The sequence below is a fragment of the Vicugna pacos genome, chromosome 24 (assembly GCF_048564905.1).
Source record: "Vicugna pacos chromosome 24, VicPac4, whole genome shotgun sequence".
Lineage (NCBI taxonomy): Eukaryota > Metazoa > Chordata > Mammalia > Artiodactyla > Camelidae > Vicugna > Vicugna pacos.
This window is the reverse complement of record NC_133010.1, coordinates 23,052,509-23,075,479: the sequence shown is the minus strand read 5'-3', so window position 1 is coordinate 23,075,479 and position 22,971 is coordinate 23,052,509. Positions and strand designations below refer to the sequence as shown.

Below are 22,971 nucleotides of genomic sequence, written 5' to 3'. Positions count from 1 at the left end.
TTTCCTTAGGAGATGACCCATCTCTCTGCGAGATAATGCAAATAAAACTTCACTAAGGCCAACAGTCAGCCACAGGATAATCTCTTTTGTTTTTGTCCTGTGTGTCTTTTGCCGAATAGTCCTTGACATCCTAAGGGTACTTAAAAGTTACCTCTGCCGTTTTAGCACGACTGGTTTTCTAATGAGGCATCCAGTAGGCAACAAGGTTAAAGGTTAGAGGCAGCTATTGTAGAAAGATCTCCCTTGAAACATGTCCCATGATGATCTCCCTCCACCTGGAAGGAATGGTCAGCCTAATGAGTCCATAGACGGCTTTCTCCAGTGTTCCCATAAACAGCCAACAGCATCACAGCCAGCAGAGCAGACCATGTACCACAAACATGGCTCCCGTTGTTTACGGCTTTGTCTAGGTTAAGGGAATTTTTAAGGGTGTGAGTCCCTGGAGGTTTGAAACACATTCTGCAGAGAGCCAAAGGGCCATTTTAACCCATGTACATTTGCAGTGTGAACACTGGGCTAGTCATATATAAGTTTACATACATCCATACATTATATTTACAGTGTTATCTCAAATTTCTTGCCTCTAAAATGTAAAGATTTGGACTAGATGATAAATAACATTCCTTTGAAAAATTATTTAATATTTAATAGTATTACATGTCATTTTTTTCACATACATTCAAGTGATCTGGAATCATTCTTAGGATCTAAAAATAAAAATAAATCTTGATTAAAAAAAGAACTTCGAAATAATCCTAGAGGGATTTCCTCATGGAAAGGACACAGGATGTTGACCATGTTTAAAACCAGTGATGTAGCTGCCAGTTGCATACCCAGCACCTTAACAGGTGAACTCTTGTAATTTACAGAGCTGGTTTTTCCTGAAATAGCTTTTCCAGAGGAGAAAGAAAAAGAGAAGAAAAGAAAAGAAAAGAAGGAAGAAAGAAAGAGAGACAGAAAGAAAACAATACATTGCTAATCCCACACAAACAAAAACTGGGATGGGAAGAGAGGATGCTGTTTCCAGTTAAGCATGCCAAGTGCTCCAGGTTCAAGGCAACGAACGGCAACAACATTTTCTGAAATCTGACCAAACCTGGGCATGTTGCACACAGAGAATAAGTAGTAAGGCAAAAGCGGCCCCGTTTTGAATCTCATCTCATCCAAAAGGTTTCTTCGCATCTAAAAGGAACGATTTTCCTGCAAACAGCATCCTTTTAACATTCCTGTTCCCATGTGAAGCCACTTCTCGTCCGACTTACACACTTGGTTCTCACACTCGCCACCACTCGCTCATGCTCAGATCCGCTCGGCTGGAATTTTAGGCTGCCCGCTTATTTGGCTAGAAGATGGAACTTACAATCCCCTTCACTGGAATTTTGTCTTGACACAGATTCAGGTGGAGCAAACAGTGCCCGTCGGCGGTCAGGAGGAAAGCTGCCGGGGGCAGTGGTTACAGCAGGGACCCCTGGTGTAGGCGGCTGACGGATGCCAGGCCATGCACTGTTCGTTGTGGGTTCTCTCCCCACTCTGCTTTCTTTCATTTGTCTTACAGGTCTTTACTTATCCCTGGGGCGTAGGCTGCCTCCCTGAGCCATGGGAATTACCGCCCCCCACCCTGTGCCAGCTTTAGCAGATGGTGAGGAGAAGCAGCCATGCAGAAATTGAAAATTTCCAGGTTAAGCTTAGAGATGTGCGACGAAAAAAGGCATTTTTTAATGGACAAGTTCATAAATTCTCTGAGGTCTCTCCCATTTTCCCCTCTCAAGGGCCTATTTAAAAACATAGATAAGGTATATGTTAAGCATCCATCTACGCCTCTGAAATCTGCATGTAATTTCCATGGTTTCGATTATTCTCTTATTAGACAATGATAATAATGAATACTCTTACTTCTATTTGATGTTGGAATGCATGATTTTTCTCCAGGGTCCTCTCTTTAATTATATGATGTTACTATATGTTTAAATGAAAGTACATGGCTTACCAGCACATCAGCAGAGCCACAGGGTGGCCGCACGACACGACGTCAGTTTGCCCCCTGCGGGTGTGCTGTGCACAATGCGTGTGGCCATATACTGCAGACTTGGTGACATCCCATTGCTGTGCTGAGTGACAAAGACAAGCTCTGTCATTAGCCTGGCGGTGCAGAGGGTGCGCGCTAGGTTAACTCAGTAAATGGTCTAACCTCTCTGTGCCTCGTTTTCCTCCTCTGGAAAATACCAATGAAAGGAGTGTCTACCTCACAGGGCTGGATGCTAATTAAGTAGAATAATGCCTGCAGAGTGCCTCGGACCTGGCACATAGATCTATCTGCCGAATGTCGGCTGAAATACACTAACAGGGATAAACTTTACTGAACTTCCTCTCTAATAAATCAGCCAATATTTTTATAGCTTATTTGCCCACAATTTCTTTTTTTTTTTACTATTGAAGTATAGTTGATTTACAATGCTGTGTTAGTTTCCAGTGTACAGCAAAGTGATTCAGTTATACATATTTTTTTTCACATTCTTTTTCATTATAGGTTATTATAAACTATTGAATATAGTTCCCGGTGCTGTACAGTAGGACCTTGTTGTTTATCCATTTTATATATAGTAGTTAGTATCTGCTAACCGCAAGCTCCTAATTTATCCCTCTCTCACCCCTTAACCCTTTTGGTAACCATAAGTTTGTTTTCTATGTCTGTGAGTCTGTTTCTGTTTTGTAAACAAGATCATTTGTATCATTTTTTTTTAGATTCCACATATAAGTGATATCATGTAATATTTGTCTTTCTCTGTCTGACTGACTTCACTTAATGTGACAATCTCTAGGTCCATCATGTTGTTGCAAATGGCATTATTTCATTCTTTTTATGGCTGAGTAGTATTCCATTATATTTATACACCACGTCTTCTTTATCCATTCATCTACCGATGGACATGTAGGTGGCTTCCATGTCTTGGCTGTTGTAAATAGTGCTGAATAAGCCAATATTTTATATGTCATTGCCTGACAGATTATATTATACAATTATCACCATTATAAACATTATATATTGTCTCCCAACCCAACAATGTGCCTTCCACGAAGAAACAGCCCTTTTGAGCTGTGTTTACTAACTTAATCCCTGGTTCCTAGACCCGTACCTGTCAGTTAGTAGATGCTCAATACATATTTGTTGAGGAAAAAAGTAATACGTGACTATTAGCTCTTTTATTAGCTTCTATAGACAGCTGGGAAGTGACTGTCTACATTGGCTGACCTCTGTATTGAGGCTGAAGGGTCTGGGCGGTGAGGGGAAGCAGGCAGGGGTGGCCGGGGCCCTGGGTGCAGCAGTGTTCATAGGCTGACATCTTGGACTTGAATAACGCTGCTGAGTCCTGAACCAGACCTCAGAGCCACCTACTCACACCAGAGGATGTGCTCTCCTGGGGAGCAGTTTCCTGGTTAGCTCATTAAACGTTTATTAAGTGTTCAAGTTGGATAAATCTTCTTATATCAAAAAGAGTTGATATGATGAAGTATGATAGTATGTTTTTTTTTTTCACGTTTTCTTTTACCAGTAAAACCTTTCTTCAAAGGAAAGTCTGAAAGCTGTGGAGGTCCGCCGATTGCAGGCTGGTTCCTGCTGTGCTTGCCTCCAGCATCTTAAATTTCTTGGCGCCACTGATGGGGCAGGAAGCCTGTGTGTTTGCCTCAGAGCCCTGGGCTCAAGTCTTAGCTTAGCTGTTTACTAGCTGGGCTCTCTGGCCAAGCTATACAACTTCTCTGAACCTCAGTTTCTCCATCTGTGGAAAAGGGGAGAAACCACACCAAGCCTGCTAGGGTGTGAAGCATGAGTACTGAGTTTCTGGCACATCAGAGGCTCGTATAAAGTGCAGCTTGTACTTCCCTGGATTCAGAAATACCAGTGAGGGCATTCCATAGCTCCTGGGGAGAAAGAGAAAAGATCTTCCCCCGTGGCATCGATTTTTCAGCAGCCCGACTCTAACCAGAATGTTCCCCGGTCTTCAAGGTGTGCAGAGAACTGGACATGGAGTTTTCTCCAACTGTTTGCTCAGTCATTGCCACTGTAGCTCAGGGGCCTCTAATTGCTGGGAAGGCTGAGGAAGATGCCTGAACCGCAGGACAGACGGCAAAGCCAGGGTCCGTCAGGGGTCTTCCTGAGACTCCGCTCACATGCCAAAGAGCATAGTGCCACACAGAGACACGAATTCCCGGCACAAAGACAGTCATTTTATTTATAAGTTACCATGTTATTTTTACATTAAAATGCTGTGTTTCCCAAGCAGGAGACTTCCCATTCATGCATTTGTTTGGCTAACACTTACTGACTGCATCCCATGAGATGAGGGCTTTCCCAGGAAATGGTTATAGGAAAATGGGCGCGACTCCTTCTGTCCACTGGAATCTCATGGTCTCCTGGGAGAGACCCACACATAAGGCACTAAATGACCACAGACATCCCCAGTGTCTGGTGGAGGTATGGATAAGGTGCCGGAGAGACCACGTGGGCCGGGTGTTAACTCTGCCCACTGGGTTCAGCAAAAGCTCCACCCGAAAAAGTGACAACAGGGCTGGAGCTTGAAGGAAAGGTTTGAGTTTCGGCTAATGGAGGAAAGGATGGTGTGTATCCCAGGAGGAATCACGGATGTAAGAAACAGAGAGTCTATTTCGGTAGTTACTGTGATCCCTGAACCGGCGTCAACATCGCCGGGGGATTTGTTAGAAATGCAGATTCTTGGGGATACTCCCAGAAACCCTGAGGACTGGGTCCAGTGATCCACATCTTCGCAAGCCCTCCAGCTGAGTCTGCTGCACACTCAACTTTGATGGTATCAAGGGAAGGAAATTAACATATTAACCAAGTATTTATATTTCATATAATACAGAGATACCCAGATACAGATTTGCCACCCCTGCTGCAGCACGTTTCCACAAAAGATCGAAGCAGTCTACAAGATTACACATATCCTAAAAAGGCATAAGATACAGAGCCAGGAAACTACAAAAGCAGAATGAAAGTAGAAAAGCCATAAAACCATTATTGTTTAATTGTAAATTTCCTGATAAACACCCCAGTATTTAAATATAGACAGAAATGAATTTACCTTAAGAGTAACTGTACCTGCAGGACGAAGTGTCGGCTGCTGAATACAGTTCTGCTAATACTAAGACGTGAGAGGCCTCACTCAAGAGATGCTTTCTGCAGTGTGGATGTTGTCTCAATAGCCAAAACCACACAAGTGTAAACACTTGTTCCTTATAACTCCCTTGCACAGGCTTCAAAGCAAAGAGAAGCTCTGTGAAAGGATCCCAATGCGAGGCCTTAACAATGAGGTTAAGTTCGTAGCTCAGGCGATCTGACTCACTCACATGTATGTGTGCGCATGACTGGGACATGAAGCTGTACACCAGAGATTGACACACTGTAACTGACTATACTTCAGTTAAAAAAAAGAAAAAGAAATAAAAGAAGAGAATTTACGTGAGAAAACTTCTGATTCAGGTAAAAAAATGGATGGATGGATGGAGGGATGGAGGGATGGATAGGTAGGTAGGTAAGTAGATAGATAGATAGACAGACAGACAGATAGTCTGGCTGTGAAGCAGATTGTCTAGAATGTGCCACAACACAATCACAGGACTATTCATCTAGTTATGAGAGACGTAGACAAAAGTAACTCTGTTTTCATCAGAGGCTATTTCGTGGCACTGTCGCGTTGCATTGACTGCCATGTTTTTGCATTTTTCCATTTTCCTTTATGGCTGGCTCTATAGCCCATCAAACAGGTTCCTTCTCTCATCATTCCTCTTTCTCCTAGATTAGTCCACGGCTTGCAGGTTTTTCTCAACTTTGGGGGGACAGGTAGACGCTGATGGTTTTTACTCTTCTCTGTGAAAATTCTGCAGCCTTCTGTTTTACCCCCATGAGGTAGGGTGTCCCCCTGCCCACAGTACCTTCTGGAGAGCTGTTGGTCACGGCCGGTCAAGGTGACAACATTCTCTTGGCGACTCCCAGGGATAATCCCTCTGGAGGTTTAGCTAAGATAACCACGCCCTCTCCTAGAAATCCAAATGCAGGTAATCCCATGGGGAGCAGATCTCTAAAGTCACAGAGTCAGGACAGTTACTTCCCCACCTGTGTCAACCCCGAAGAATGTTAGGAAGTCTTACACGCACTGCTTCCACAATCTCCACATCCAAGTCCTCCCTAAAGTCCTGTGCCCGCGCCCAACACACCAGTGCTGGCGACGCCCTCCTAGCCATCGCTCAGCTTCTCCACCCTCCGTCTTTTTATTCTCAACAGCCATAGCGAAACTGCTTTTTAAAGCTTTGTGTGAAGACAAAGGCAATTGTAATGGTGCTACTTCTGTGACCAAACTGGAGGAGGTTTGGATGGTGGTTTTGTTTTTTGTATAATACTGTATCTCTTGAAAGGGCAATGCTGCAAAGGCATTTATTTGTAGGAGCAGACTGACTGAAGGAGGTATTCACAAACAAAATCAAACTGTAGGTGACTAGGACTGCAATTAGCGGGAGCGAAACGCCAAAGACTTTCTGTGTATGTGAAGCGGCTCGGCGCGGCGCTGTGAGGCAGAGCTGGTGTAATTCTGCCTCTGCTTATTCAAAGGTGCTCTCATGGCATTTGTATGATTTTAAGCACACAATGCATGAAAATCCTTGGGTGGGGAAGCCTGGAAAAGTGAAAGAAAATGGCAGGCAGTTATCTTCCGCAGCTACAAATTTAGAAGGTGAAAAAATATCCCCAAAGTGGGCCTTTTGGTAAATTTTCTGTTTACTTTTACCATAAAATGGCACGGCTTCATCTGTTAGTCACATTGTAAGGAGAACTGTTCCCTTATCTTTAAAAATTGTTTTCACTTAAAGACATAAGCCTGTTCAGTATTCATGTAGCTCTTCATTCTCAGTCTCCATAGAATTGGGATTTATTATTAGTAGAGGAGAAATTACTAATAAAGAATCTGCATCCATGTTGCATAGAATTTTGTTCTGTCTGGAAAAAGCGCCATGTTGTTTAGACTGTGATGGAAACATACATGTGGGCAGAGGGCCAGAAGTGGGGGGCACTGCCCCCCGGTGAGGACATTCTCACCTGTTAGGGGATGACTCCTAATCCCCTTTTAGTCTTCTCTCGTGAACTGTCCAAGCAAGAAATGATTGTGTCTTTTAGATCTTCTTGCTCCTCCCCACCCCCAAATCTATTTTCTTAACTACAGCCAGAGAAATCTCTGGTCTAAGTGTGGCCGTGTCACTGCCTGGTTTAAATTGCTCTTGTGGGGAACCACCACCACAAAAGTCAAGTCCTGTGTTTAGCAAACTGACAAAAGGTCGCCAGGATTCAGGCTTGACTGCCCATCTCACTTAGGACCCGGCTGAAATGCAAGGGTCAGAAAACAAATCACAGAGCTGTGGGCAAAGATAAAGGTCCACTTCCTCCCACGTAAACAAGATGCAGAGGAACATGTGCAGGCTGATGGGCACGCCACATAGCCGGGTCCTTTAACTTGGGCTGCTCCATCCTCAGACCGTAACTTCTACCTCATGGTCCAAGATCACTGCTCAGCCAGCTCTCAAGTCTGAATTCCAGCCAGGGAACTGGTAAATAGGGTATGCCCTTCACTTTAGAGATGTTTTCCAGAAATTGCACATGCCATTTTCAATTATACTCCATTAGCTTGAATTGGTCACCAGTGCACATTTAGGGGGGCTGGGAAACGAGTCAGTTGTTCTGGGAATGCGTCATATGCTTCAGTAAGAGAATCTTTTCTGCAGGTCACAGGCAGATGGCGGGGAGCCAAAAAGGTGACTTGACCCTGAAGAGATTCATGGAGACTTCCTCTTCTCCGCATCTCCCCAAACCAGAACACAGTGCATGCACCCTGTTCTCCTGAGGGTCCCCCACACTGTCCTTTCTAAAGCAAGTCGTGATCGCCTGGCTGTCAGTCCTCACCGTGGGAGAGAGTGGACACCCTACAGGTGGCTCCTCTCTCTGCATGTAAAGAAAAATCAAGAACAGCAGCTCTAAATAAAGACATGCCCAGAAATCAAAACAAAATAAGAACTTGCCAGCTTTGCAAGACTATTTCCCTTCCTGTCAGCATCTTCCAATATGTGGTTTGCATGTCTTTTCCTTGGCACCAATAAATTACCTGCCTAGAGCATTTTCTTTACGGGGCTGAATGCTCTTCTTGTAGCCATCGTCTGGACAGCAGTGCGTGTGTCCAGGTATGGGAACTCTCACACTCACAGCTCACCTCACAGTAGCCAACAGAGTCAACAAATTTCCCAAGCCAAGAGTCAGGACACATGATCTGACAGTAAAATTGAATTCAGGAGGACAACATAACATAATTTTGAAGTCATCGTGAACAAGAAAAACTGAGAGATGATCACCGTAGTCATAGAAACCCTTACAAAGGCATGTTGACTCACACTCCCCACCCCTGCTCAAAAAGGCAGGCACGAAAGACAATTTCCCTTCCTATTTTCAGAAATTTACGGCCATTTGAAAAACTAAGTCCGGGGCTAGCAGCTTCCTTTTCCAAGAATGCAAAAGATAACGAGAATTGTTATTTATCTTTTTTCATGACTAGGTCAGGCCTCCCTTCTGGCCGTGAGGGATCTGCTGGTTGCACTCGGTTGTCTGCGGCAGTGGACACTGAGCCTCACATGGGAGGGCTGTTCAGTGAATTCTCTCCGGGGACACTGTTAGTCACACCGCAGGCTGGAGTGAGTGATGACCACGGATGCCACTCAGGAACATTAATTAGGGGAGGGGGAAAAAGAAGTGGCAGAAGTAGCCTGGAAAGGGAGTTCATGAGTAAGGAAAGAGGAAAGTAAAGGAGGAGGGGAGGAGGAGCAGGTCTTCTGGGGTGGGGTCCACAGAGAGTCTTTAACCTTTGAGGCTTTTAGATCATCCGCTCCTGCTCACCAGGAAGTCACTGAGTGTGTGGCTTGAATTTATTATCACAAATTAATCTATTTTCCTTTTTAAAAGACAAGAGGGTAGAAGAGACTCTAATATTTTCTCTAGAAAAGGACCAAGGTATTAAGTCATTTATCTGGCCTTAACCAGAAAGATAGAGGGAGAATTTAGAAATGTTTATGATCATTTATTGCTATTTTTCATTTGCCCATATCACAGAGAAAAAGGATCAAGATCTCAATATCCAGGGGAAGGTATAGCTCAGTGGTAGAGTGAGCGCTTAGCATGCATAAGGTCCTGGGTTCAATCCCCAGTACCTCCATTAAAGTAAATAAACCTAATTACCTCCTCACTCACATAAATAAATAAATAAATAAGATCTCAGTATCCTTTTACAAATATTAAGTAAAGAATGACAAAAGTTAACTTATGATGCAATTGATTATCTTCTATGAAAATATAAGTGCTTGTCGTTAGGCTGAAAATAGCCCACTTAAATTTTAGTAAAAATTACACTGTGTATGTTTAATCTATGGAAATTATCATCACTTACATCATTTAGTAAGTTCATCGTAAAGGCTCTTTGTTTGCTCTGTGTGTGCGCAGGTAACATCATCTTACATGAAATGCCATTCACAAATTAAAGATAACTATGTAAATATTGAATACATGATTTCAAATAATCGTCTACATCTTGGAGTAAATATGTGTAATTCATGTTTTCAACTCTTGCCAGTTTCACATTTTATTTAGCCAAAAATATCTACCCAAGACCCAACTGCTTCAGAAGGAAAGGCTGAAGCATTATTTCATATTATCTTACATACTGAGATGTATTATGTAGAATCATAAGACTTAACTATGTGACTAATGCAACTGGATTGCTGTTTTTGTTTTTTATTTTTAAGTCTATACTTAAAAGGCAAAAATGTCTTCAACAGGACCTGTTTCATAGAGAGAAACTTCCTCATGCAATGGATTTTTCCATCTAAATTAGTTTGTGCCATGGTTTTGCTTAAAACATGTACCCCTCCTTGCCACAGCCTACTCTTGGGATTGTAACTTCACACAAAGTCGTCCCAAGCTAGTTGATGCTAAAATTTCCTTTACGTTTGTCTCTCCTCAGTGGGCAAGTTTTTATTTATAGGTTCGTCCTGAACCACAGGTAGCATGAGTCCTGCTTTTTCTTTCTGTCTCTTCAAGTGTCATCCTCCTTCTCTCCTTCCTGACAGATTGTCCTCTCCCTCAGCATTCCATAATCAGCAGACCAGCAAACTCCCAGACTTTAACTTCAAAGCAGGTAGAACTTTGAGAGGCGAGACATTCTTTGGTGGGCTGAGGAGAGTCAGAAGTGGAAGGCTAAGGGACAGCAGAAGGAACCTTCACCCGTGTGCCTCCTGCCTCACGTTGGAATCCACTAGTTTCTAAAGTGCCTGAGAGATGGTCCCTTCCTTCCTTGGCCCTTCCCTTGTCACACAGTCATCTTTTCTTCAATAGATGTGACTTGAACCACAGGATGGACCACGCTGGGATATTCTGCATTGATGCATTAATTGATTGACTAAATACTTTACCGAGTTCCCACATTAGCCAGGCACTTTGTTGGCTACTGACTGCATAAAACGTAGTCCCTGCCCTCAAGAAGCTCACAATTTAGTAGACTAACCAATTTTGAGGGACTCTAGTGATTAAAACTCCCATCAGTTTTCCTGAGCAGTTAATCCAGAAACAGAGAGGAAGTTAATCCAGAAACTGGGGGAGGAAAGGAGGTCCCTAAAGCATGCTTAGAGATCTTCAACACTCAGGAGCCCCCACGAACGTCCGTCCCACGGAACAGAGGACGCCCAACCCCTCAGAAGTTTCCTTCATTAGGCCATATGTGGGTGTTTTACTTTGTTTTTGTGTTTTTTCTTAAATTAAACCAATTATCTCTCCCTCTCTGAATATCTGAAATGACGTTTGCAATATTTTTGGAACGTCACATTGGCTTTTCCGGACAATTCCCCGTATGATAATTTTTGTATTCTAGGAAGCTTAAAAAAAAAATCAGGCTGTGAGGAGGAACACGTTTTGCTAACAAAGAACACACTCTATTAAGAGTCCAAACAAAGTACCCTGCGCAGTAGAACAGCAGCCTCCGTACGAAAGCAACGAGGGAAGGTCTCTGGTCGAGTGACCTAAGCTCCCACAGCTGGGTCTGCAAGAGTCACTGCTTTCCCAAACAGAGCTGACCCTCAGGTCCCGGCCCTTTGTGTCCTCAGGACCGGTTTAAGAGCCTTTTCTTTGGCCATCTTGCAGTCGCTTGTAAATATTTACCAGAGACGTTTAAACCGGGAAAAGGAGATGCCCTGATATTCAGACTAGCCAATTCAAGCCTATTGGTTTCTTCATCCGTTCTCGGTGTGTCGAGAGGAAACTCTTGATTCTCTGGTGACAGAAACACACAGGCGGGTTTTCTCTACAGCTCTGATCTATTTGCCACATCATTAGTTTTTCCAATTACCACTTGGGGTGGGGGATTTTTCGCTGTGATTGCTCCCACAGATTTCTAGAGGCAGAGTATGCGAAAGAAGGTACAAAGGCAGATCCAAAAGTTGTAAGTACCAGAAGCCTCTTTTATTCACGTTTTCCACTCACATTTATGGACTGTTCACTCTGTGTCTACACGGCCAGCCTGGCACAAGGTAGGGAGAGGCAAAGAGGACGAAGCGGTGAGCTGGCCCGCAGGGTGCTCAAGCATTCCAGAGCAGCCAGGGCGTGTGCGGCAGACGCCCTGCAGAGCACAGGGGGAACCACTTCTCTCTGCAGCGGGGAGCAGCAAAAGCTTTCCAGGGAAACTGAGCCCTTCTGGTCAGCTAGTTTGAGGATTAACATACAGTTAAGAATAAAACCAGAGCAGCAAGGGAAAGGCCCAGCCAGTTACTGGAATCCTGCAGGGGAAGGGAGTTTTTCTTCCTAATCATTTTTAAACAGTTAGCATTTTTATAGTTTCTTTCCTGGGTTTAGCAGCTTTCACCCCTGCTGTCTGTCCTGTATGATTGGAGTGGGATTTCCCACCCTACAGAGGTAAAAGGGCTCTTCCAACAGTGCATTACAGCTGCTTTTAGGGAGAGTCATGAGTTCTGTCCGAAAACGAACTCAGAAGCACCCTGCACACGCGAAAGAGCAATAGCCATTCACCACGGGAAGCGTTAACCATGGTCCCTCTCTCCTTCGTTCCCCCAGGTCCTTGCGGGAGAAGGGTCTGGAACCTAACCACGGGGTGTCCATGACCCCCGCGGTTGTGCCCCATCAGCGATGAAAGGGTTATCCAGCAGCCGCAGCCATCACCACGGAGTCACCTGCGACTCCGCCTGTGACTCGCTGTCGCACCACGCAGACCGCAAGCCATACCTGCTGAGCCCGGTGGAGCCCCACCCGGCCGACCACCCCTACTACACTCAGCGCACCTCCTTCCAGGCCGAGTGCGTGGGCCCCTTCAGCGACCCGCTGGCCAGCAGCACCTTCCCGCGCCGGCACTACACCTCGCAGCAAGAGCTCAAGGACGAGTGCGCCCTGGTGCCCCGCAACCTGGCCACCAAGGCCAACCGCATCCCCGCCAACCTCCTGGACCAATTTGAGAGGCAGCTGCCTCTCAACCGGGATGGCTACCACACGCTGCAGTACAAGCGCACGGCCGTGGAGCACCGCAGCGACAGCCCCGGCCGCATCCGCCACCTGGTCCACTCGGTCCAGAAACTCTTCACCAAATCGCACTCCCTGGAGGGGCCGTCCAAGGGCAGCGTGAACGGGGGCAAGGCGAGCCCCGACGAGACGCAGGCCGTGAGGTACGGCAAGCGCAGCAAGAGCAAGGAGCGGCGCGCTGAGCCCAAGCCCCGCGCCAACGCGTCCCCGGGCTGGTGGAGCTCCGACGACAACCTCGACGGCGACATGTGCATCTACCACGCCCCCTCCGGCGTGATGACCATGGGCCGGTGCCCCGACCGCTCGGCCTCGCAGTACTTCATGGAGGCCTACAACACCATCAGCGAGCAGGCGGTGAAGGCCTCTCGGAGTAACAACGACGTCAAGTGCTCCACCTGCGCCAACCTGCCCGTCACCCTGGATGCGCCGCTGCTGAAGAAGAGCGCCTGGTCCTCCACGCTGACCGTGAGCCGAGCCCGCGAGGTTTACCAGAAAGCCTCGGTGAACATGGACCAGGCCATGGTGAAGTCGGAGTCATGTCAACAAGAACGTTCCTGCCAGTACCTTCAGGTACCACTTATGTTGAGGGATGAATGCTTAAACGTCTACCTGCTGATTGTGTGGTATTTTCTCCTGGTCCTAGTCTTGGCTCTTACTATAAATTGTCTGTATGAACCTGAAAGAATTACTTAGCATTTCCGAGGCTGAGGGCTCCTATCAGGAAACAAGCCTGTTAGCAACCTCATCCAGTTATATTGAGATACTAGATACAAAAGTGCTTTGAAAAGCACGCCTACATAAAGGCAAGGAGTTATTAATGTTTTGTGTTCCTCTTTTGTCTGAGGGATCGTGGGACAGAGAGGAGAGAAAAGGGGAGTATACAGAGTATTTTTAAATAAACCCACCTTTTTACAAAAGTCAGTGATGATCTTTGGAATTTTGGAAAGAGTTCAATTAAATCTACTCAGTTTTTTTGTTTTAATTTAGAATTCTGCCTGAAGCTATTAGTTTGGGAAAGTTGACCTACATCTTCCCCATTGCACTTTTCACACCACTGCCAATACTAACCACGCTCCCATCCAACCTCCCCCTTCCCAGAGCACAGGGAGTCAGGGCGATGCCCTGTGCCTTGAGGAGGTGGAGATGGAGCCAGTGTGGGGACCTGACAAGCACAGCTGCAGAGATCCAGGACAACAGAGAAGAGGAGGAAAAGGGGAAGCATCTGAACAATGAAATACAATTAGTATCAGCATGCAAATCCCACACATGTACGACCCAAGGCAGGCCGCTCCTCCTCTTCTACAGTCTCCTGTTTTTCCTGCTGCCCTCTAATCCACTTAAACCAGATTTCACCTGGATAAAAATATCAGGGGAACAGTCTTTTTCTTTTCTACGCCTCCCTTTAGTATTGTCATTTTTCCCAAGACATAACCTTCCATAAGAGGAACCCTCACATTTTTCTTTTTAAAAGTGTCTTTTTTCTCTGCCCTCCCTTGCTACTGTCATCTTAAAAAAAAAAAGTTTTACTGGACTATACAATCATGACATAATCATTTCCCACTCTTAAGAATAAATGCAAGGAAAAAAGCCTTCCACAAAAACATTCATCTTGTTGCTCTCTTTGGATTTCTTGTGACAAACCTGACTCTCCTGGGAATGCCTCCACCAAGCCCAGAGAATATTCTAGGCCGACAGTCACTGGGCAAGGATAGTGCCACAGCCCATTCCCAGAGTTTAGAGCAGGCCACCAATGCACAGATAGTTTTCACAAACAACACAATATTTCCTACTGAAGGTGGCATGGCTCAATTTACTATAAGGCTGTTTCATGCATTAATTCATCAAGAACCACTCACAGAATGCTAGAGCTAAAGGAATCGTCTAAGCCACCCTCTTCGTTTGGCATATGAGAAGCTAGACTCAGAGAAAGCTAAAAGCCTAGTGGGTCACACAGTTAGTACGTGGCAGGGGTAGGACTAGAGCCCAAGCCTCTTAACTTATAGAAGTGACCATTATAAGGGTTACAGCTGAAAGCTTTATAAATTCTTTAAGCACCTAGATCTCATCACCTGAAATCTCATCTGAACCTGAGAATAAAGTATTTTGATAAGATATCTGATTTGAAGAAAGGATGTGTGAACTTAGAAGAGAAAGAACCTAGAAGAGGATACATTTTATCTATGAAGGTTCTGTGATTAGTGGCAAAAACAAATTTAATTAAAAAAAACTTGAACTTTCATAAGTAGTGAAGAGATTAGATAAGAAACATCAGGTTAAAGAAGGATACTGTACATGGATCTAGGACCAGCCTTTGTTAGCAACGAAATGCTTTCATGACACATAATTGCCTACTTTCTTCCTACCTTAAATTCATTTTCCTTTCCTTTTTATATCTTTTTGAAGTAAAAATCTCAAGTAGTGGTGAAAAGTGTTAGGATAAGGAAAGAAAGAAGGAAAGTGATACTAACTGAAAATCTACTGTGTACCAGATACTGTAGCAAACGTTTTCACATTTTTGTTTCATTTAATTCTCATAATAATCCTGAGAGCTGGAGATAATAACATACAGTTTTTACAAGAAAAGAAACAGGCTTAAAAATATCAAGTGACTTAATGCCATGTGGCCAGTAAGTTGTAGAACTGGGAATTAGATTTAGGTCTATCTGATGCAAAATAGCTCTTACCAGTACAGCCCAACCCAACAGTGGAATAAAGGGCATGGAACTGTGAGCAAGGAGGGAAAAAGTCTTTAAAGTAAACATATTACTAAAGTTCTTCAATAAAGTCAGAATGAAAACTTAAAGATTTAAGTATGGATTTAATATAGTAGCACTATTGGATCTCATAAAGATTTGGAAATTCTATTTTCAAATTATTTGCCTTCTTTTAAGCCAGTGTTTTAAATGAAATATTTGAGGCTTACAGAAAAGTATCAAGAAAAAATATAAACACCCATTTATACCTCATCCAACTAGAGAAATAAAACATTAATTACACTGGTCACATGAGTACCCTCCTTAATCCCATTTCCTTCACTTTCTCCCCAGAGCAATAGCTAATCTGACTTGATAGCCAAAGCACCTTTATCTACAATCCCAGAATTACTGAAAGATTGAGAAAATGTAATGTTTTCTATTCTTCACTGAGCAATAACTTAACCCTAAAACAAGCTAGTTCAACACCTAAAATATAAACTGAGCTCAAAGTCATAGTGTCTTTAGCAAATATTGACATTTACTGAGTTCCTATTCTGTGTAAGACTTTCAAACTGAAAAAAGAAACTTATATTTCAATGTGGGGACATGGTATGTTTAATAAATAAACTAAATATAGAGCAGTGTGTTCTTCCCAATCAGTGTGCTGAGATGAAGAGTTCCTATAAAGAAAGGGAAGAAGGAGCTGGACGTTCACAAGGGGAGGGAGGACTGTGGGAAACTCCAGGGAACTGGACGTCCTCTCCAGCTTTCTTCTTGCTTTATAGGGAAGAGAGAATCTCTGTCCTGTAGAAGCTCCTCTCAGGAAGATAGGGTTAGCCAGCCCCTGTCACCCCCTATAAAATAATTTCATTTATAAGCTCATTCTTAGAAGCAAATTAAGGAACACACAGGGTTTTTTCCCCAGTTACTGTTTCAATTACAAACTAATACTGAAACTGGATGTACAAATGTGTTTGATATCAACATCACAAAGTTTAGTGGACAAGGCATTGAACTTTAAATAAGAGGTCTATGTTTTATTCACTATTTGCCACCAACGAGTTGGTGATCACTCACTGACTAGTGAAATGGCTTAGAACCATCATTTCAGCTCTCTGGGTCTCCTTCGTCTACTATAAAGTAAGGCACTTGGTCTGGAAGGCCTGTGAGCTCAGCCCACATCTTTAAACTCCTAAGCCACATATGCAGGGCACTGATTAGTGCCATTTTCAAGAGTTGTAAGCCCTAGAGCTCCCATTTAATAAATGCTTAAAGTAGACGTTTTTCCAGTGTTATCTAACTTGCTCTCTAAAACTCTGTGAGGTAGTTTACAGTTGAAGACACTGAGATTTAGTAAATGAGGTTAAGTCACCTGTGCAAGGACGCCCAGCTCGCACACGGCAATGTAGTGGGTCGAAGCTGACTTGTCTGCCCGCACAGCCTGGATGTCTCCATTTACTGTGCCCAGTCCCTACGCCTCCTAAACATAAAACAGAGGAGGAAGCAGCGACATTATATACCCATTATGCTCCAGAAACCACAGAGCATCCCATTTATTTCCTGAAACAACTTTGTAAAATTAGCATTACTATTTATTCCAATATTATGGCTGACAAAACTGAAGCACAAAAGATTTAACCATTTGCCCAAGACCTCATGCATAGAAAGTGGGAAAGCTAAGACTTGACCACAGATTTGTCTGAGTCTATAATGTGCTTCAGAAATAGAAATAAATGCATTTTCTTCATTTTAATATTTGCTTTATTCTGTAGCAAATGTATGCATTCACTTGCCCTCACCTGTGTGCATGGAGTTAAAAATGCATGTATGTGAAATGTGACCCATCTCAGGTGAGCAATGGAATGACCAAAGTGTCCCTAATTTGATTCAAGACAGAACATAAGTTAATATTCACCAATAATAGAGTTCTAAATGCCAACACAGTTCTGATTCTCTCTAGAATTATCACTTAGAAATTATTTAGCTCAGGCCATTGCCACGATCATATAGAAAAGAGAGGTCTGTGGGTATTTGGCCTCTGACATTGATTTAGAAGTAAAATACTGTAGCCTGAAATCATTGCAAGTTCCAGTTAATACAGTCAGTTGGTGCTATGTGCTCACTCACAAGCTGTTTGTAGTTAATTTAAAAAAGACTCCCTTTTTTCCCCCAATATTGTTATTTTTAAATGTCAGGAATCAGATGTCTGCTGTTTAGAACTATTGTACGGCTGCCAGTGACTGTCTCTATCAGGGTTTGGAGCTGGGACATGGATTTGAAGACATTAAAACTGTTTAATTCTCAGCTGAGATGTGGCTGGCTTCTGTACATTTGGAATAGAGCATTTATGGCACATCTCAGGGTAAGTGCTAACCGTTAGGTAAATAAAATAGCAAGGGGGTCAGAGGAGTAAAGAGAGTTTTTGTTGTTGTTTTGTTTTTGCTTTAAGCAAGCAGGATTCTTGCTTCTGTATGTGCCTCTTTATGGAAACGTCGTGTGTTGAGTGACTGGCATAGAAAGCCATTCGGAAGAGCAAGATTTTAGATTTCCAACTGTTAACATAAAAAAAACAAAAAACAAACAACAAAAAGCCTCTTGAAATCATGTGTTTTGCATTCATCCAGCAGCAGAAACAGGAAAAAGGAAAGAAAACGCTCTCCGGTAGAAGTAGAGAGAGAGACAGAGAGAGAGAGGGAGGGAGGGCGAGCGCACACAAGGCAGCCGAGAAAGCAAGCACTCAGAGATGAAATTTTAGGAGAGCAAAATGATCGACCTTTTTAAGGCTGAGTGGGTTTCTTCAGTGTGTGTGCAAGTTTCAAGAAATGGCAGGACTGACCAGGTTTGGGAACAACTCTTTTATTACTTTGTATTTGGTGATAATGTGTTGTTGGTTCAAGTGGGGTTTTGGGGGGGGGGTAGTTTTGCTATTTTATTTCTTCTCTAAATAATGGCTAGTATGACTGAAAGAGCTAAAAACTAATTTGTGTACAGATGGTAAGAAAACAGGTAGAGACATCAGATACCTACACATCTGTGTCTCCAAGGGGCTTCATAACATCTTTAACTGACAGGTGATCTAAGGTGCTGAGTGTTACAGGAGGACGTCGTGTGTCTAGTGATTGAAATGTGATCTGTCGTTTTCCATGACAAGAATCCTGAGTGCTTACTGTTGCTTTGCAAAATCAGAATTTCTGGATGGTTGGGGTTTCTTTGTGGATTTCCTTGTGGTTTTGTTTTCCTGTTGGTTAAGTAAGACCCCACCAAAGATCACTGAAGAATTATTCATAATTTGCATGAACCCAGGATTATTTTTCAATGCAGGTATAATAACTGTTTTTCAAAATTCCATTCAAGATTATGTCAGTCTTTGCCCAGTGGGGTTTTCCTTTCCCAGGCTGAGATTTTCCTTCCTCTTGTTTTAGAACAATTTAAATTACGTTAAACCAGTTTTTAAAAACGACTTTGTATGAAATGTGTGGCAGTGCTGAGCAGTTCTGCTAGTGACTTAGGTTACCGCGATGTTTCCTTGCTGTCTTTTAAAAAAAAAATCAACCACATTGATGGTTTTGTACATTCTCAATTTAAACTGCCTTAATAATCCAGCAAAAAGTGTCAAGATTCTTGAATGTGTTTCCTGTCTGGCTTGTACAATCTCCTGCCTCTTTTTCCCTGGTCTCAGTAGAGATGTCCTTCTTTGCTGATAGAAAAATGAGGTTACTGACCCTAACTTTGAATGTAGAATTGGTGATTCTGGTAATTCTCTCTCTGATTCTCTGGAGTTTTCATTGCTGCTCATATCCCAGCACTGAGACAGGGGACACAACTGGCAAAACACTGGAAAAGCAGGGGTCCAGAAAGTCAGTGATGGTAAAAGAAAGATCAAATAGAAATGGGAAATCCTTCCTGCAAGTTGTTAAAATAACTTTATTATTCTTGGTCTGCATTTTCATTATTCTAAAGACAGTTTCAGTAACACTGAAAGTGCTTGGTTAGCCACAGTCAGAGGTTTCACGGCACAGGCTTTATGACCCCACAGAGTCCAGTCTCCTAACGGAAGGTGCAGCACTGCTTAGCACAGAGGACTAAGAAAACCAGCTTTGGATTTCCTAGTGGCCAGTGGACTTTATTTTCTCTTTCTCCATCCTCCTTCGAGGACAGTTTGCTTAGTTGCAAATTAAATACAGGAGCCCAGGGTAAACATTTACCATGCTGTGGAGGAAGATTCATCCATAATCTCCGGTCCACTTGGGACCACGGCTTTCCACGACCTGACGCAGGGAGCTGTGAACGGTAGAACACTCTGGTCTTTTGTCTGAGGTTTTAGAGGAGCCACTAAAAATATATATGCAATATTGCCAAGCTGGCTTTGACTCGGTGATTAGCTTAGGTTTTTACCATTTGGGTTTTAGGTTCAGAGGCAACAACCTCTCTTAGTATCTGACCGTGCTCCTTGACTTGAAGTGGAATCATGGAGAAATTCCATCTTCATAGCTCAAAACAGCTGAAATCAGAAACTTCATCTGCTTCAAACTATAGTACCTCTTACCAGTCATATTTTTTTCTGTCATTTGCCAGGATAGCTAGGTAGAGAAAAATAAAAATTGGCCTTTACAGGTCAACTCAGGTTGCTATTAATGAAACCCATGAGGAGTTATAGGACTTTACTATGATTTTTATTACTCACTTGAAATTTTGAACCCATAACTCTTCCTGTTAGATAAAAATAACATGCATGTGGAACTTCACATCAGGGGATCTTTATCTGCTGCTCAAAACCATCTTGCTCATCCCACACCTTCAGGCTGTATCCCTAGGAGCAGGCATTTGGGACATATTAGGACACAGGGAAAGTGCTTTTTACTCTGTTTCTGTAAATGCATATTTAAGTGTTTTCATAAATTCTTAGACTGAAACCACGGGAAGAGGGTGCTTTCATTCTTTTCAGTGAATGATTTATTCTCCTTTAACTCAGTCCTGTTTACAGCTAAAAGGTAAAGATAAAGAGCTACTTACTGTCAGAAAATTAACAAAGGTGAAGGAGGGAATAGAAGGTAAGGGGATACACATCACCTCACTCCTGTGTTGGCCCTGACCGGTTTCTCTTCCACTACTTTTAGCACTTTTATTTCTTGGGGACACTCATATGACCAAGGAGAGACCTCTTCTGATTCTCTGATCTTTTAAGTTTAAGAAAATACATGACTATCTTTTTTAAAAAAAAGTGGGTTTTTTTCCATTTCTTAAAGTTTAGCAATACGCCCTGCCTGGTTTCCATTTCTAAAATAGACTTCGAATTACATTTCACAGAATGGGTTTTCTAGATGGACAGATCTTTTCTTTCACGTACTTTAAGTCACTCCTCTCTATCAGTTGGCACGTCTAAGTCACTGTTCTCACAGAACTGGGAAACTTCCTACAGAATTCAGGCTCCTGCTATCACAGATCTGTCTACGAAGCAGACGGGAGGGTTCTGGACACTGGGTGCTTGTGGATGGGTCACATACTCATGCTACGTCTGCAAAGGCATTTCTGTGCCCACACTTCTCAGATATGCATTTATACATATGCTTTCTTTGACCTCTGATTCATGACATAAGACCTATTTCAAATGTACCATTTACCCAGTCCATGAAACGAGAATGACCATGAAGTGAGGAAACAGATTTTTCATAGATCCCAGTAGATAACTCATTCCCTTGCTTTTACAGTGATTATATTAAATCTCAGACCATTAGTATAAGCCAGTTAGGGGTGTCCTAAACCCCCGGTGCGAAGCTAAGTCCCTTTCATATGAAGAGACATCTGACAACAATGACAGGAAATGACCTCTGTTCCCCTTATTTTTTTAACCACTGTGTACCGTACATGCACAGGACTGCCTCACTCCTTACTCATTCTACTCTCCAGGGCTCTGAAACTTTAAGGTACATGATTTGTTTTTTGTTTTTTTGTTTTTCAGGAAAATGATAGTTTTAGAATTCTAGAACCTCCTCAGTGGAAGGCCATCTAGTATACCTCCTCATTCACAAACTCCTCCCTGCACAGTGGACATAGCATCCTCCTCCCTACTTGTTTCTCCCCTAGTAACCCCCTTATGGAAGGATTATTTGAGATTATTCAGTCCATCCCACTCTTTCTAAAAATGGGAAAAATAAACCCTAAAGAGATACCCTGACTGTCAGCAGCAGGCTGAGACTAGCACAATCACTGTCCAGCCACAGCCCTGTTCTTTCCCCTGTTATGTCTTAGACATCTCTGAAAACCTTTAAGGCTCTTTTCAAAGACTAGCTCATTCCTTCTTTCTCCATCCTTTTAAGGCAGGGGGGTCAAGGCACAAGGAGGCAAAGAACTGACCTGAAACTTAGATTTGAAGCATGACTGTGGCTTAAAAGATTCACAAGAGAGGAAGACAGCTGTTGTTGAAAAATTACCTGCAATCTGTAACTCTGTGGTTACAATGGCAGGGTAGTATTTCTAACTTCCAAAAAAAAAAAAATGGGTATGTTTCTCCTGTTACCCGTCAGTCCCTGCTGCATCCCAGTGGTTTCACTGTGAGGAAGTCATGTACCTATTGTTGACTATTTAGAGCAATGGTTCCTTAAGTTTGTGCACTAGAACCACCCTGAGAATGTTTATCAAATGAGGATTTCGGCATCAACCCAAGAGATGCTGATTCTGTAGATCTGGGATGATTCCAGTACAGAGATAATCTAAGAAGCACACTCTAGCCCACTGCTGGGGAACTGTCAGACTACATTTGTCACTGTGTTCACAGAAGGGGGCAGCAGAGTCTAACGGATGACAACATTGGCTTGCCTGTCGCCGCTGACTTCCCCTCACGGCCTGGTGCTCTCTCTACGTAGTACTTCCGTTTCTATCTGCAAAATAAGGATAATGATGTAACTCTTAGGTTTGCTGAGGTCTTAGAAAAATATTTCACTTCAAATGTGGGAAATAAATGAAAAAAGTAGTATGAAATGTTTTGACTTTACAAATCCTCAGATGTCAGGCTTCACCGTTTCTTCAAGTGTTTCATAGATCACTTCTTCCTTTGTATTTTGCTTGATCCAACTTTCACTGAGCCACGGTTAGCCTGACCATATCTGATTCCGTGGCCAAGGACAGCCTGCCCGTGACAGGTGGCAGGTCTTCATCACAACGCAGATTTCAGGCTTCCTCGCCCCATGTGCCAACTAACCACATAAAGCTTTTGTTTGCAGATGGAAAGGTCACAAAGGGTCAGTCTTTTGAAAGCTCGGCCTCAGTGGGTCAGGTTTCTCCAGGACTCGGTATGTGCTGATGGAATGCGATGCGTCCAGCCTTCTCTGGCTTTTGTTTAGACAAAAACTGCTTTTCTTTTCATAAGTCTGTCAAGACCCTGCCGCCTTATTCCAGGCAGCTCTGGTGAGCCCACAGGGCAGGTTTAACCAGCAGCGACAGGTGCAGAGCTTGTCTGCAAGGGGACCTGGCCCACTCACCCCTGGTCCTGCTTCATCTGGGGTCTCTGAGGGGTGTTTCCACCAGCGCAGCTTCAGTTCCGCCACGGCTAGAAGAGGACAACAGGCCCTTGTCCATCACTCTTTTTAGCTCATGCCCAAAGTCCCTGATCACCCCTCTCAGCCCCAGGAAGCCAGCTCCGTCGCAGGCCAGCTG

At 43.5% G+C, this 22,971-nt stretch overlaps 1 protein-coding gene across 25 annotated transcripts in view; it reads left to right on the top strand.

The window, feature by feature from the left end:
- DLGAP1 (DLG associated protein 1) overlaps nt 1–22,971 on the top strand; it is an 822,007-nt gene that overhangs the window by 585,593 nt on the left and 213,443 nt on the right. For 9 of the 25 annotated variants that reach the window (XM_072949181.1, XM_072949175.1, XM_072949174.1 and 6 more), the window contains one exon: nt 12,164–13,192. In XM_072949181.1, coding sequence (XP_072805282.1) covers nt 12,236–13,192 — 957 coding nt within the window. In that variant the 5' untranslated portion in view covers nt 12,164–12,235. Of the gene's footprint in view, nt 1–12,163; nt 13,193–17,532; nt 17,681–18,082; nt 18,185–22,971 lie in introns of those variants that run through there. The other 16 variants (XM_072949183.1, XM_031690240.2, XM_072949184.1 and 13 more) reach the window with 8 other exon arrangements.